General features: G+C 43.8%; 2 protein-coding genes across 11 annotated transcripts in view; one reads left to right on the forward strand and one right to left on the reverse strand.

The window, feature by feature from the left end:
* The first annotated feature begins 1701 nt into the window (after positions 1–1701).
* Positions 1702–10052, forward strand: LOC121818500 (collagen alpha-1(III) chain-like). The gene is made up of 3 exons (XM_042242680.2): positions 1702–2130; positions 2190–2821; positions 2942–10052. The coding sequence occupies exons 1-3, from the start codon at positions 1702–1704 to the stop codon at positions 2991–2993; spliced, it is 1113 nt and encodes a 370-aa protein (XP_042098614.1). The 3' UTR covers positions 2994–10052.
* Positions 10053–10442: 390 nt separating this feature from the next.
* ERCC6L2 (ERCC excision repair 6 like 2) overlaps positions 10443–15499 on the reverse strand; it is a 155259-nt gene continuing 150202 nt past the window's right edge. For 9 of the 10 annotated variants that reach the window (XM_060409071.1, XM_060409070.1, XM_027964231.2 and 6 more), the window contains one exon: positions 10443–12817. In XM_060409071.1, the coding sequence (XP_060265054.1) occupies positions 11845–12817 (973 nt within the window). In that variant the 3' untranslated portion in view covers positions 10443–11844. Of the gene's footprint in view, positions 12818–13313; positions 13417–15499 lie in introns of those variants that run through there. The other variant, XM_042243050.2, reaches the window with a different exon arrangement.

The following is a 15499-nucleotide window of genomic DNA, read 5'->3' on the forward strand; positions in this document are numbered from 1 at the left end:
TGATGAGGGAAATTACTCTTTTTTACCCTTTTAATTTCATATTATGAACCTATACAGAAAAATAATTTTAAATTATATAAAAAAGCAATAAAGCCACTAGTAGGACATGTATTACAGAAACTGGAATACATATATTTCCAAAAAGAAAGCAAAAGTATTACATAACAGGCAAATTCACAGAAATTAAAATTGGGGATTCACATGAGCAAATGCTAATATTTACTATCTCTGAATGTCTGTCCATCTTATCTAGGTTATAGAAGGACCGGTGGGGAGGAATCACCTTAATTCCTAGATAAGAAGTGGAGGCTAGGGACACTTGTGGTGCCAGTGTGGCTCTTGGAAAGGGAAGCGGTGCTGACACTTGTATTCCTAGTCACTAATTAATGATAGAATTCCCACCCTCTCCCAGGACAAAGGGCTTCCCTGGTGGCTCAGATGGTCAAGAATCTACCTGCAAAGCGGGAGACCTGGGTTTGATCTCTAGGTTGTGAAAATCCCCTGGAGAAGGGTAGGGCTGGCTACCCACTCCAGTATTCTTGCCTGGAGAATTCCACAGACAGAGAAGTCTGGCAGGGCTACAGTCCATGGGGTTGCAAAGAATTCTACACAATTGAGCCACTTTCGCTAGGAGTCGGACATGACTGAGCGACTTCACTTTCACTTTTCACTTTCATGCATTGGAGAGGTAAATAGCAACCCACTCCAGTGTTCTTGCCTGGAGAATCCCAGGGACGGGGGAGCCTCGTGGGCTGCCGTCTCTGGGGTTGCACAGAGTGGGACATGACTGAAGTGACTTAGCAGCAGCAGCAGAGCCACTTGGAGCTTCCCAGAGCTGGTCTCATTCACTGTGCAAAGGAACTGGCTAGAGGCTGATGCTTGCCTGGTCTGGGATGAGAAGGGGTGGAGGGTGGAAGATAGGGTGTGAAGTGGATTGTGCGGTGGAGGGGTGTGTGTTGGAGATGGAGGGTTCTCGAGCCTGTGTTTGTGGAGAGTGAGGAGAATGGCAGAAGTCTGCTTTGGGGATTGGATTCGACACCTGTGTTGTCTCCAGCATGCTGCCAGGTAAGAGGAGCAGCCTAAGGATGGTAGGTGAGTGTGAGGAAGAGGAGTCAAAAGTGGAGACTCCTCTGAGAAACTGAGTTTCTTCCAGAAACTCAGATCCCTAAGCCACTAACATCTGCCTGCCCTAGCCACTTAGTACTGCTTCCACCCAGCCTCTAGGACACAGCTGGTGCTGCGGGTCACTCCATCCCTGTTAGGAGGGTCAGGGTTTTCTGCAGTGGTGGGGGGTGGGGGCAGTGCAGGACCGCCTGGCTCCAAGTGCCTCTGCTACCCACAAGCTGTGTGATCCTCTGTAATACAGTTTCTTCCTTCATAATAATAGATGATGATGATGATGATAATAATAATAATAGATAATAATACTTAATAATTCCTACCCAGAAGGGTTCTTGGACAGTCAAATGAGAATATGCACTTGAAATGCCTAACGAATGACATAGTAAGTGCTCAATGAATGAGAACCGAAGCCCTCAGAACCTTCATTCCTCAGCCCAAGCACCCTTAGCTTGCTTAACAGAGGAAATACGAGGTTCACCTCCACCGGGGTAACACGCTCTTGGAAGCAGTGTGGAAAGTGGATTAGGGAGGGAGGAGAAGCAAGACTAGAAATCCAAAAAGAAGTCTGCAGGCATCCAGATGGGAGGTGGAGGGGCGGGACCTCGGACCCTTGGCAGTGAGAGACATTATTTCGGAGAAAATTTCTCTAGGACTCTAGGCTGGGAAGGGCCCTTGGCCAAAGGCCGGGCTTGGATGGCGGGAGGAAGATGGAAGGGAGGGAAAGCAGCAGCAGGGAAGATCTTGGGCGGGAGGCGGGGGGTACAGGGGTGCGATACGTGCGGTCTGGGGCTGGAGACAGAAGCTGCAGGGGGAGGCGGCTGTGAGTGCCGCGGTGGAGTTAGAGTAGGAGGTGGAGGAGCAGTTTTGCACGTGGGGGGCCCGTTTCCTGGCGCAGCTGGCCGGGATCTAGGTGCTGTGCGAAGAGGTGCTAAGCCCGATTTCCTTCCTGGACCGTCGGCTCCGCCGCCGTCGGGTGTGCCCCGCCGAGCCGCCCAGGGGCGCTCGCAGGCACCGAGCTCGGGCCCTGCCAGGAGGAGTTCCATCTGGCCGGCTGGCTTCCTTCCTAGCGCCCTCCATACCTCGCGGTCTTCAGTCTGAGCTCGCATTCCGCCCACCTACCCGGCGCCCGCGTCCTCCTGCTTCTCGTGACCTCCGTTAGAGGCGCTGGGGATCAAGTTGAGGCTGATTTTCCAGCCGGCCGCCGGCCAGACCGCAGAAACCTTCGCCGTTCACACCCGGCGGCCTCGCACCCTCCACGGCCAGGGCGGGACGCGCGCGAGCGGCGGGAAGGGGGCCCCCTCTCGGCGAGATTCCCCCAGTCTCCGCGCGGCCCACGGGTGGGCGGATGTCTAACTTTTCACTGCTCACCGAGTTCTGATCCCGCAGGTGTGTGTTCTGAGCCAGGCAGTGTCTGCTTGAGGGGCGATAGCGGGTTGTGCGCACCGAGGGGACCTCCCCCTCCGTCTGTCCCCGGCTGGATCGCAAGCTCCTGCGGGTTCCCCAACCCAGGGTTGGGGATTTTCACGCCTCGCGGCGCCCGTAATCTAGAGGGGAAGCAGGATATCCCCCCCACCACCCCAAAGGGCACCGTCTCCACCTTCCTTGCTTCACTTTTCACGGTGGACGAGATCCCAGGGCCCGGTGGAGATCGGCAACCCAATGCTTGCTGCTCACAGAGGGGCTCGCGGACTTTCTTGAGGTTTGCAGCTAACGGGACATCAGGTGCCCTCGAGGCACGAGGCCCCGGAGTTTGCTTTTCATGTTTTCCATCAATACAGCCAAAGCATAATTTAATTCGCTTTCTTTTTTTTCCCCAAAGGGAGAAGGTAAACCTAATTTGGCGGATGACTCCCCCTTCTTGGAGGTGGTGAATCCTCTCTCCGGTTGTGTGGCACCGCAGCAAGGGCTTCTAGTAACGACCCTCAGCAGCGGCGGGTGGCCTGGAGACTCGCTGAGGAAAATTCAAATGAGCTTTACTTTACTTAGAGCGATTTCTCCATACAGTGTCTAATATATGCCTGCCACGAGGGAGAGAGAGGTAGGCGGAACCAGGAGCGACGTGGATTCCCCTGATGGTGCTCTGGGGGAAGAGGCGTGCAGCGCCCGAGAGAAGCGAGGGAGGCGGTGGTGGTGGGGCGGCGGGGGTCTTCCCTGTTTTGTAGTTAGGAAGCTTACCTTTTCCACCACTCAAGAGAGCACCCTTCATTTGTGCTTTCGTTCCTTGGTGGGTCTTCTTCCTTTACTCACACACCTCCCTAGGGGACACTTCAAGCTTCTCGAGACCTGCCTGCCCTCCCCCAAACGTTTCCCACACACCGGCTGTGCCCTGTGGGGTCTTTTAGGACTACAGGAGTTGTTATGCCTTTCAGGGGAATGTGGCAGCTCTGGGACATTTCAGGCAGTAAATGGCACCTCTGCAAAAGCCCCACTAACTGGTCAGTTTTGCCTTTTTCCTGGCTGGTCAGTGAATTGCTGCCTCTGGGTATGACTTGCCTGGTGATATGACCTCTGCAGTCTCCCAAGTATGACATTCAGAGCTCATTCACTGGTGGCACTTCCCAATAGGTGACGCAGGAGGATGAAGTACCTACTAACCAGGGAACTTGGGGAGTTAAGAAGTCTGAGATGCAGTTGGATGAAGTGTTTGGGGAGGCTGGGGAAAACTGATTGAGGTGGGGAAGATACTAGGTTGCTGGGCACCACACTGGGGGCTCCATTGATACTGGTGAACAGGATGCTTGGTGGGGGCAGATAGGAACTGACCTGGGAAAACCCTGTGGCTTTGCTGCTGCTGCTGCTAAGTTACTTCAGTCGTGTCCAACTCTGTGCAACCCCATAGACGGCAGCCCACCAGGCTCCCCCGTCCCTGGGATTCTCCAGGCAAGAACATTGGAGTGGGTTGCCATCTCCTTCTCCACTGCATGAAAGTGAAAAGTGAAAAGGAAGTCGCTAGGCAGTGCTAAAGGGAGACCATTTAGGGCACTGGCGCTGGGTCTGGAAGGCAGTGAGTGCGCCTTCAGTGAGACGGATGAGAGTGTGACACAGTTGAGTGTGGGAAGCACAGTGAGGGCACTGGCAGGTGAGCAACGTGGGTGGACTCTGATCATGTAAGATCAGAAGTTCTCATGACTACATGTTGACATTTATGTTTTGAAAAATTAAGATTTTGTTCTGTTGTTTTTATCAATACTTTCATAATAGTTTTAGGAAAGAAGAAAATATATACAGATTAGCTTAATGAGGCCTCCTTTGAAGTCCATCTTTCAGTCTAGAGGAATGTCTCACTTTACAAAAACTAAAGAAAAATCCAAAGTTTAAAAGATATCAGTTCTGTTCAGTTCAGTCACTCAGTTGTGTCTGACTCAGCTATCTCACAAACCACAGCACGCCAGGCCCTGTCCATCATCAACTCCCGGTGTTCACTCAGACTCACGTCCATCGAGTCAGTGATGCCATCCAGCCATCTCATCCTCTGTCATCCCCTTCTCCTCCTGCCCCCAATCCCTCCCAGCATCAGAGTCTTTTCAAATGAGTCAGCTCTTCGCATCAGGTGGTCAAAGTATTGGAGTTTCAGCTTCAGCATCAGTCCTTCCAATGAACACTCAGGACTGATCTCCTTTAGGATAGACTGGTTGGATCTCCTTGCAGTCCAAGGGACTCTCAAGAGTTGTCTCCAACATCACAGTTCAAAAGCATCAATTCTTCGGTGCTCAGCTTTCTTTATAGTCCAACTCTCACATCCATACATGACCACTGGAAAAACCAGTCTTGACTAGATGGACCTTTGTTGGCAAAGTAATGTCTGCTTTTGAATATGCTGTCTATGTTGGTCATAACTTTCTATCCAAGCAGTATCTTTTAATTTCATGGCTGCAATCATTTAAGACTGCAAGATCATGTAAGGCAAGATCCTATGGTTGATCTTTAACAGAGAAAAAGTGCAGTGTCCTTTCTACCTGCCACAAGCACTGGGAGAGGGGTGAGGCAAAGGCAGTGTATGGGGCTGTCACCCAGGGCAAACGCAGTGTCACCAGGGCTAAGACCGGTTCCTGAGCTTACGAGCCTTTCCTTTAAGGCCTTTCAGAAAGTTCTGGGTAAAGCATGTTTTGCAAAAGAAGGTGGGATAGAACTGGGAAAGGTCACATCAATGAGGATTAAATCAGAATTAGGTGAGGAGCCTAAAAAGTGCTTTGCATTCTGGGCTCTTTGATGGCAGATGCATCTTATAGTATCTCAGGTTCACTGACATCTTTGAAGATGCCCAATCCACTGCTAACTGGATTTATGACATAGTGACTGTGGAGCTCAGTTGCTTCACATGTGAAAACCGACATTCGAGGGAGGCATTGAATCCATTCTTTCAGATTTGAAGATCAGTTCAGTTCAGTTCAGCTCAGTTCAGTCGCTCAGTCGTGTCCGACTCTGCGACCCCATGAATCGCAGCGTGCCAGACCTCCCAGTCCATCACCAACTCCTGGAGTTCACTCAGACTCACGTCCATCGAGTCCGTGATCTCATCCTCTGTCGTCCCCTTCTCCTACTGCTCCCAAACCCTCTCAGCATCAGAGTCTTTTCCAATGAGTCAACTCTTCGCATGAGGTGGCCAAACTACTGGAGTTTCAGCTTCAGCATCATTCCTTCCAAAGAAATCCCAGGGCTGATCTCCTTCAGAATGGACTGGTTGGATCTCCTTGCAGTCCAAGGGACTCTCAAGAGTCTTCTCCAACACCACAGTTCAAAAGCATCAATTCTTCGGAGCTCAACTTTCTTCACAGTCCGACTCTCACATCCATACATGACCACAGGAAAAACCATAGCCTTGACTAGATGGACCTTAGTTGGCAAAGTAATGTCTCTGCTTTTGAATATGCTATCTAGGTTGGTCCTAACTTTTCTTCCAAGGAGTAAGTGTCTTTTAATTTCATTGCTGCAGTCACCATCTGCAGTGATTTTGGAGCCTCCCAAAATAAAGTCTGACACTGTTTCCACTGTTTCCCCATCTATTTCCCATGAAGTGATGGGACTGGATGCCATGATTTTAGTTTTCTGAATGTTGAGCTTTAAGCCAACTTTTTCTCTCTCCTCTTTCACTTTCATCAAGAGGCTTTTTAGTTTCTCTTCACTTTCCACCATAACGGTGGTGTCATCTGCATATCTGAGGTTATTGATATTTCTCCCAGCAATCTTGATTCCAGCTTGTGCTTCTTCCAACCCAGCGTTTCTCATGATGTACTCTGCATGGAAGTTAAATAGGGTGACAATATACAGCCTTGACACACTCCTTTTCCTATTTGGAACCAGTCTGTTGTTCCATGTCCAATTCTAACTGTTGCTTCCTGATCTGCATATAGGTTTCTCAAGAGGCAGGTCAAGTGGTCTGGTGTTTCCATCTCTTTAAGAATTTTCCACAGTTTATTGTGATCCACACAGTCAAAGGCTTTGGCACAGTCAATAAAACAGAAATAGATGTTTTTCTGGAACTCTTGCTTTTCCATGATCCAGTGGATGTTGGCAATTTGATCTCTGGTTCCTCTGCCTTTTCTAAAACCAGCTTGAACATCTGGAAGTTCAAGGTTCACGTATTGCTGAGGCTTGGCTTGGCGAATTTTGAGCATTACTTTACTAGCATGTGAGATGAGTGCAATTGTGCAGTAGTTTGAGCCTTCTTTGGCATTGCCTTTCTTTGGGATTGGAATGAAAACTGACTTTTCCAGTCCTGTGGCCACTGCTGAGTATTCCAAATTTGCTGGCATATTGAGTGCAGCACTTTCACAGCATCATCTTTCAGGATTTGAAATAGCTCAACTGGAATTCCATCACCTCCACTAGCTTTGTTTGTAGTGATGCTTTCTAAGACCCAGTTGACTTCACATTCCAGGATGTCTGGCTCTAGGTGAGTGATCACACCATTGTGATTATCTGGGTCGTGAAGATCTTTTTCGTAAAGTTCTTCTGTGTATTCTTGCCTCCTCTTCTTAATATCTTCTGCTTCTGTTAGGTCCATACCATTTCTCTCTTTTATCGAGCCCATCTTTGCATGAAATGTTCCCTTGGTATCTCTAACTTTCTTGAAGAGATCTCTAGTCTTTCCCATTTTGTTGTTCTTGAAGAAATCTCTAGTCTTTCCCATTCTGTTGTTTTCCTCTATTTCTTTGCATTGATCGCTGAAGAAGGCTTTCTTATCTCTTCTTGCTATTCTTTGAAACTCTGCATTCAGGTGCTTTTATCTTTCCTTTTCTCCTTTGCTTTTTGCCTCTCTTCTTTTCACAGCTATTTGTAAGCCCTCCCCAGACAGCCATTTTGCTTTTTTGCATTTCTTTTCCATGGGGATGGTCTTGATCCCTATCTCCTGTATAATGTCACGAACCTCAGACCATAGTTCATCAGGCACTCTATCTATCAGATCTAGACCCTTAAATCTATTTCTCACTTCCATTGTATAACCATAAGGGATTTGATTTAGGTCATACCTGAATGGTCTAGTGGTTTTCCCTACTTTCTTCAATTTAAGTCTGAATTTGGCAATAAGGAGTTCATGATCTGAGCCACAGTCAGCTCCTGGTCTTGTTTTTGTTGACTGTATAGAGCTTCTCCATCTTTGGCTGCAAAGAATATAATCAATCTGATTTTGGTGTTTACCACCTGGTGATGTCCATGTGTAGAGTCTTCTCTTGTGTTGTTGGAAGTGGGTGTTTGCTATGCCCAGTGCATTTTCTTGGGAAAACTCTATTAGTCTTTGCCCTGCTTCATTCTGCATTCCAAGGCCAAATTTGCCTGTTACTCCAGGTGTTTCTTGACTTCCTACTTTTGCATTCCAGTCTCCTATAATGAAAAGGACATCTTTTTTGGGTGGTAGTTCTAAAAGGTCTTGTAGGTCTTCATAGAACCGTTCAACTTCAGCTTTTTCAGCATTACTGTTGGGGTATCAACTTGGATTACTATGATATTGAATGGTTTGCCTTGGAAATGAACAGAGATCATTCTGTCATTTTTGAGATTGCATCCAAGTACTGCATTTCAGACTCTTTTGTTGACTATGATGGCTACCCCATTTCTTCTGAGGGATTCCTGCCCGCAGTAGTAGATACAATGGTCGTCTGAGTTCAATTCACCCATTCCAGTCCATTTTAGTTCACTGGTTCCTAGAATGTTGACGTTCACTCTTGCCATCTCTTGTTTGACTACTTCCATTTTGCCTTGACTCATGGACCTGACATTCTAGGTTCCTATGCAGTATTGCTCTTTACAGCATCAGACCCTGTTTCTATCACCAGTCACATCCACAACTGGGTATTGTTTTTGCTTTGGCTCCATCCCTTCATTCTTTCTGGAGTTATTTCTCCACTGATCTCCAGTAGCATATTGGGCACCTCATGACCTGGGGAGTTCCTCTTTTGGTATCCTATCATTTAGGCTTTTCATACCATTCATGGGGTTCTCAAGGCAAGAATACTGAAGTGGCTTGCCATTCCCTTCTCCAGTGGACCACATTCTGTCAGACCTCTCCACCATGACCCGCCCGTCTTGGGTGGCCCCACAGGCATGGCTTAGTTTCTTTGAGTTAGACAAGGCTGTGGTCCTAGTGTGATTAGATTGACTAGTTTTCTGCGAGTACGGCTTCAGTGTGTCTGCCCTCTGATGTCCTCTTGCAATACCTACTGTCTTACTTGGGTTTCTCTTACCTTGGACGTGGGGTATCTCTTCACGGCTGCTCCAGCAAAGCGCAGCCTCTGCTCCTTACCTTGGACGAGGGGTATAGATCAGTAAATGTGAAAATTTGGGGGAACTGAGATATGGTTAGCAACTTTTACATAAAGGATGATGAAATAGGTGAGAATACTATATCATTTTGTAAGATTATTTTATACCATAAAGGAAGAATAACTTCAGAATCTTAAAACTGCATAATCAATGTTAAAAACAACTATACTTCCCTTGGCTTTCTCATATTCTATGGATTGATGAAGTTTATCACCAACTCATCTCTGAAAACTAAGGTTCTGTCACCTTGAACACATGAGGGCAGCTGCACTGCTTGTAGAAGATGTTAATTTACCCAACTAAGTGGTTTCAGGGCTTGCAGGGACCTCTGAGGAATTCAAGTGCAAAGATTTCACAGTATCTTGCCTCAGTTTCCAATAATGACAACTGTGTGTTGAGTGCTAGCAGCCAGAAACTGTCATTGCTTTGAAAAGTAAAAAAATACAGATTGTGGCAAATAGAATCATGGAAACTTGAAGTTGGAAGGTTTTTTAGCAATGATCTTATTCCTTTTCAAACTAATACTCCACGGAGGCACAGTAGTGCTCCTTGAATCAATGGACCTCCATTTTAATTGTTATAATTGAGCCTCTACTTACAGTGGACTTCAATTGCTTAAAAAAACTGCTTGACCCACCACTGATTCAGTCCATCTTCCAATTTAAAGAGGAAACTGAGGCTGAAAGAAGCCCTGTGATTTGCCTGTGGTCACCTACTTAGTTGGCAGAACTTGGTAGCACATCACCAGTGGAGTAGGAAGGAAGGACTGTTGTTATAGTGTCTGTTCCCATACGCATCAATGGTTGAACCAAATTTTCTCATTGCTCCATGGCAAGGAGAGTCAACCTTTACAGTTACCCTTCTGGAATGTTCTGACTGGCTCCTTTCCACACTGATCCTCATCCTCTGCTTGGCATACCATTCCTACGTGATAATTATGACAAAACATTTCACTGACAACTGCTGGAAACTAATTTCTTAACTCCAAGTCTGTATTTTTACTCCCATTTTGACCATGATTGATAAAAATCTCGTTTAATAGCATTTCACTATATTTGAAGAGTACAGAGCTAATAGTTGTATGAACATCATTTTATGTTCCTAAGGTCAAGTCTATGTACAAAAATTAAAAAGTACCTGATTTTATGAAAAATATACTTTTATTAAAATGACTGAACTCTACTGTCTGATATGTAAGCTGAGTTGAAGAGGTAGCTACTTTCTTTCTGAGGTCCTGGTAGAGCTGATCCCACATCAGTCTAACAACATTTATATATTAAGTCTACCACAGACTGAACAGCACATTCATTTTGCAGCAAGCTCTTGGTGGTGAAATGTAGCATCTATTAAGTCTGGATACAATTCTGCTGCCAGTAGGAAAAAAGAAAAAAACCCCAACTAAGTCTATATAACCTAAAACTGAATTTTTTAACTGTGGTTACCAATCATTAATGATCATGAAATCAATTTAGTGGGTTATGAAAACATTAAAAAAAAACATACATATACAAGAGCCAAAATTACAACAGAAGAGAAAATATCGAAGTATGTTGCATGCCTTAAGGGTAAATATTTCATAAACATTTTATTTCAGTCACATATATATAACACATATGTACTGGGTCATGAAGTAAAATATATTTCATAGCTCTCAACACTGCCCTAGAGAGTTAGGCCATTCACTGGCTATTCGGTCCCCTGAGAAAAGAGTTTTCTTTCTTTCTTTTTGTCATTTCTGAGCAACAGCTTGACACTACAATGGCTGGGTACTCCAAAGGGCCTCTCCCCCCCAATACAGTAACAATTCAGTGTTCTCTGAGCACCACCATTTGCTGGTTCACTGCTATTTTCTGGACACTTCCTCCCATCATAGCCCTGCAAGTTCAACTGACGGAAAGTTGCCACAGAGCATCTGTGCGTGGGTCAGTAGAAGGCTCGGGTCTGCTACCATGTGCCAGGGGCTTTATAGACATGACTCTTTATAGACATGGTTTCGTTTGTTTTACTGGTAGCAGTGCCTCACCTGTACATCTAGTGCTCACAGCACAGTACCCACACAGTGAATATTTCCAAACAAGTGAACTCAACAACAAGCACATTTTACTGGTTATAAAGCATATGTTAAATTCAACAAAATATAAAAGTTTTAAATAAAATCAAATGTTTACTCATTTATTCATACTTAAGAGAAATACAAAAATACTATACGAAGTTTTATATACTTTTATAAAAAGTTGAGGCACTGATGTTCTGTGGCTAATGATAATAATTATATTACTTTAGCATCATATATCATATATTGATAGTAAAATTATACAACATTAACTCTTTGCTTTTGAGCAGTTATGAGCTTACTATTTTAATATACATCATATATTTAGTACTCATTATTACTTTTGTATAAATAATTTCATAATGGTAGCACATGATACTGAGGGAAAAGGAAAACAGTTACTAATCTTACAAATGCTAGTAAGAAAGAAACTCATTAATGTACACTTGATTTGAGGGGGTAAGCATAATTTGGTTCTATGACTTAATGGAATCTAGGAAAATGAAACAAAGTGTTTTTAAACTGGAAGATACTCATGTTCATCAATTTCAAGCCCTTCATCTTTCATATGAGGAAATGGCTGCACACTAGCCTAAATGACTTATCTAAGGTCACATAATTATACAATGAGAGATGCCCCAGGTCTCCCAGTAACAAATCTAGGATCTTTTCCATTTCATAATAACAGGTTTATACTATAATATGATCATATTTTTTTTTAAAGATCAAATCAGCTATCAAGGAAAACCAACACATGGTAACATTTGAGACTAAAAAAGAATCCAGAGCAAGGGTTTATTAAAAATATATATTGACAACTTTGTAACATAATTAGTGTGGAACACAGAGTTCTTAACATTGATAGCAGAAATTCATTGGTTGTAGTAATTCATCTATATGTTTATGTATCACTCTTGTGTATTAGCTGTGCTTTCATCTGTATCACTTAAGTTAAATTTTTTCCACAAAAATTTCTCGTTTGATTTCCAAAGAGAAGCTTCGAGATCCTCCTTCCTTTTGGAAGATGCCGCAAAAGGCACTTTTTCACAGAGAGTCTCTATTACTGCCAAGTCGGTGAGTTTACTAAGACTGTCGTCATTTTGGTCATTCAAGATGTCCCAGAAATCTTTTGGTCTCTGTTTTGCTTTTTCTATGGACCCAGAAAGAACCTTCTTTGGCAGTTGTGTGGGACTATTCTCATGACTTTTAAAGAGGTCATCAAGAACAGAGGTGTCACCAAGTAAGCCTACCACAGAAGTGTCTTCTAACACTGGATTTTCTATTGTTTTGTTTTCCACTTTGAAGATGGGTCCATTTCTTGAAATACCCAAACCAGTGAGATCCTGTTGGTCTTTCCTGGCAGTTCTCAACTTTTCCAACTCATCTGCTCCAGACTTACTGTTCAGGGAATAGGATGCTGCAGTGTCTTTGGACGCTTGGCTGCTTTCCCCACTGTCAGTCTCTTGGGTACAGCTTATAGGTAATTTCTTAGTTTCCACATCATTGGAAAGCACCTTTTCTTTATAGGAACTATGATTTTGAAACTTAATTGATTTTTTTTTACATATGTTGGGGCTGAAAATTGGAGAAATTTTTTTGGTAGAATTTTTAAATGACAAAGTTTCAGAATCTGATAGCCGCTCTTTCATAAGAGATTCTCTTTTTTCAGACTTATTCTTGACTCTCTCTCCTTTCTCATAGGCAGACTTAGTGCATTCTGAGGGAGAATCCACAAAAAATTCTCTTACCTCTGGATACTGGGAAGTATAAAAGTCTCTTAGCATTTTCTGTCGTTCTTCTGATGTGGCATTAGTTACATGTTTAGCAAATTCCTTTACAGAAGACAACTTAAAATAAGAAGCCATTTCTTCAAATTGTTTTCTGAAAATTTAATGAACAAATCCAATGGTTATTTTTACTATATTTTATTTTTAAAGAACTTGTCATCAGTGTTATGCTATGTAGCAACAAAGCTATGTAAATGTATTCATTAGCATATATTATCTTAATATCACAATGAACATACATTTTGTACTTAAGAGAATGTGAACTCTTCCCTTACACTACTTTAGTTCATGAAATTACCAACTTTTTAAGTTATTCTGACTTTAAATCAGGTATTTCCTGGGAATTGTATGATCCCAGCATGCTGCTCTTCCATTCAGACAATTTATGACTTACAGCACAATTATAATTTATATAATCTGTGTTTGAAAATCTATATTGCACACAAGATACATGAAATAAAATTGTCAAAGAGGGTATCAATAAATAGAAAAGAGAAAATGCTCAAAAATTAATAGTTTTAAAGAATTTTTCTCTTCTATATCCTTTTTTCTCTTTCTTCCACAAATACAATATAGAAATTTCACATGCCTTTTTGATGAGCCTAAAGGGAAGTTCTAGGAGACCAGGGTTTGATCCCTGGGTTGGGAAGTTCCTCTGGAGAAGGGAATGGCAATCCACTCCAATATTCTTGCCTGGAGAATCCCATAGTAAGAGAAGCCTGGTGAGCCACAGTCCGTGGGTTCACAAAGAGTCAGACATGACTGAGCGACTAACATACGCACACACATACACTCACACACACACACACACACACACACACACACACACACACACACACACACTCTCACACACAAAGGGAAGTTCTAAACTGATAAGTCTAGATTCTTTCTCAGTTTTGATCTGATGGATCTGACTTTCAGTATAGGTAACTAAACTAATGTCAGATGGTATTTGAAGAAATGAGTTTCAGAGTTAGCATCAGATATTAATAAAAGCCACTGAAGAACTGCACCTTCTGAAACCCTAATAAGATGGAGGTGGAAAGCTCGTTTAGGAACCCTGGGCACTAGACTCTGGTCCCTTTCCCCAAGTAAGGGTTCTATAGACTGAACTGTGCCACCCACCCCAAATCCATATGTTGAAGCCCTAAACCCCAATGTGACTATATTTGGAGATGGGGGCCTTTAGGAGGTAATTAAGTTTAAAAGAGGTCATAAAAAGCCACCAGAAGACTTTTCTGGTGGTCCACTGGTAAAGAATCTGCTGCCAATGCAGGAGTCACAGGTTCAATCCCTGGCCTGGGAAGATTCCACATGCTGTGGAGCAACTAAACGTGTGTGCCATTAACTACTGAGGCTGTGCTCTAGAGCCTGGGCTCCGCAACAAGAGATGCCCCCGCCATGAGAAGCCTGTGTACCGCAACTAGAGAAAGCCTGCACGCAGCAACAAAGACTCAGTACAGCCAAAAATTAATAAATAGATGAAATTTTAGGGGGAAAAAAGTCACCAGTGAGCTCTCTCTCTGCCATAGGAGGACACAGTGAAAAGGTGGCCATCTGTGAGCCAGGAAGAAAGCTCTTACCAGGAATCCAATCAGCTGGCACCCTGATCGTGGGACTTCCCAGGCTTCAGTACCGTGAGAAACATATTTCTGTCTTTTAAGCTGCAGCCTGTGGAATTCAGGCCAGGCAGACTAAGAGGGTTTTCCTTTGCTGATGCTGAGTTTAGGCCATGAATCAGGAAAGCTCACTGCTTACAAATGTTTTTATAAACAAAAGCTACAGATGACACTGCAGCAAATGATTAAAAGTCCCCAAATTGAAGACTTACATCCATTTTTATATAATATTTCCTTAAAACTTTGATTTATTGACTGAAAAAATATTTATAGAGCTCTCTTATCTGCAAGGCACTGCAAGAGAAACTATACAACACTCAACAAATCCCAGTTCCCCGTCTTCAAGGAGTTTATAGTCTGGTTGGCAGAGACAGATACGTGAAGATGAAACCAGAAGGGAGGGATACATCCTATGATGGAGGTAAATATGGTACCCTGTTGGTACCCACAAAAGGGGTGTCTAAGCCAGTGACTGGTAGTGGGCTGAATAGCAGGGAAGGCTTCGCTGCTGTCACCTCAAGCCAGTCAGGTAAAGATGAGCCAAGAAGCCCCCTAGAGAGGGAAGATGCACAGGCCCACTTCCAAGAAGACGTGGTGGACAGAGGGACAGGAGGAACTCCAAGGAAGAGGATGAAAATCATGAGGGGTCTGAATGCCAACTTCAGAAGTTTGAATTTCATTCTGTACACAACAGAGAATCCTGAGGGTAAAAAAAAGTGATTTTTTAAATGTACATAAACAGGAGCTTTACTTAAAGCCACTCTTATTTTTGCCACTGAGACCAGGTTGTATAAAGTTTGCGTTTCCTTTGATTTTAGTGGCAATCCATACCATATACTCAGGACTTTTTTTTGTAGTTTCAGATGAGCACCCTGGCTTCTAGTCCTCACCACACTGGTCCTGTTACTTGTTTCCAAATCCAGGTCCTAGCTATGCCTGATCAACAGTCACTCTCACTGCCAAGAGAATATTTAAAGTAACACAAAAACAAGTTTCCAAATTTCTGTCCTGGGTATGGCCAATGTCCTTGTTGTAAAGCATCAAGTATGTTTTTAAGAGGTTCCAGTTTCAACCTCACAGGAAGTAATGACGTATCATTATTTTATTAATCACTTCTGAATCCATTTTCATGGCCTTTCTAATAAATATCTGTGCTG

The sequence above is a fragment of the Ovis aries genome, chromosome 2 (genome assembly GCF_016772045.2).
Source record: "Ovis aries strain OAR_USU_Benz2616 breed Rambouillet chromosome 2, ARS-UI_Ramb_v3.0, whole genome shotgun sequence".
NCBI lineage: Eukaryota > Metazoa > Chordata > Mammalia > Artiodactyla > Bovidae > Ovis > Ovis aries.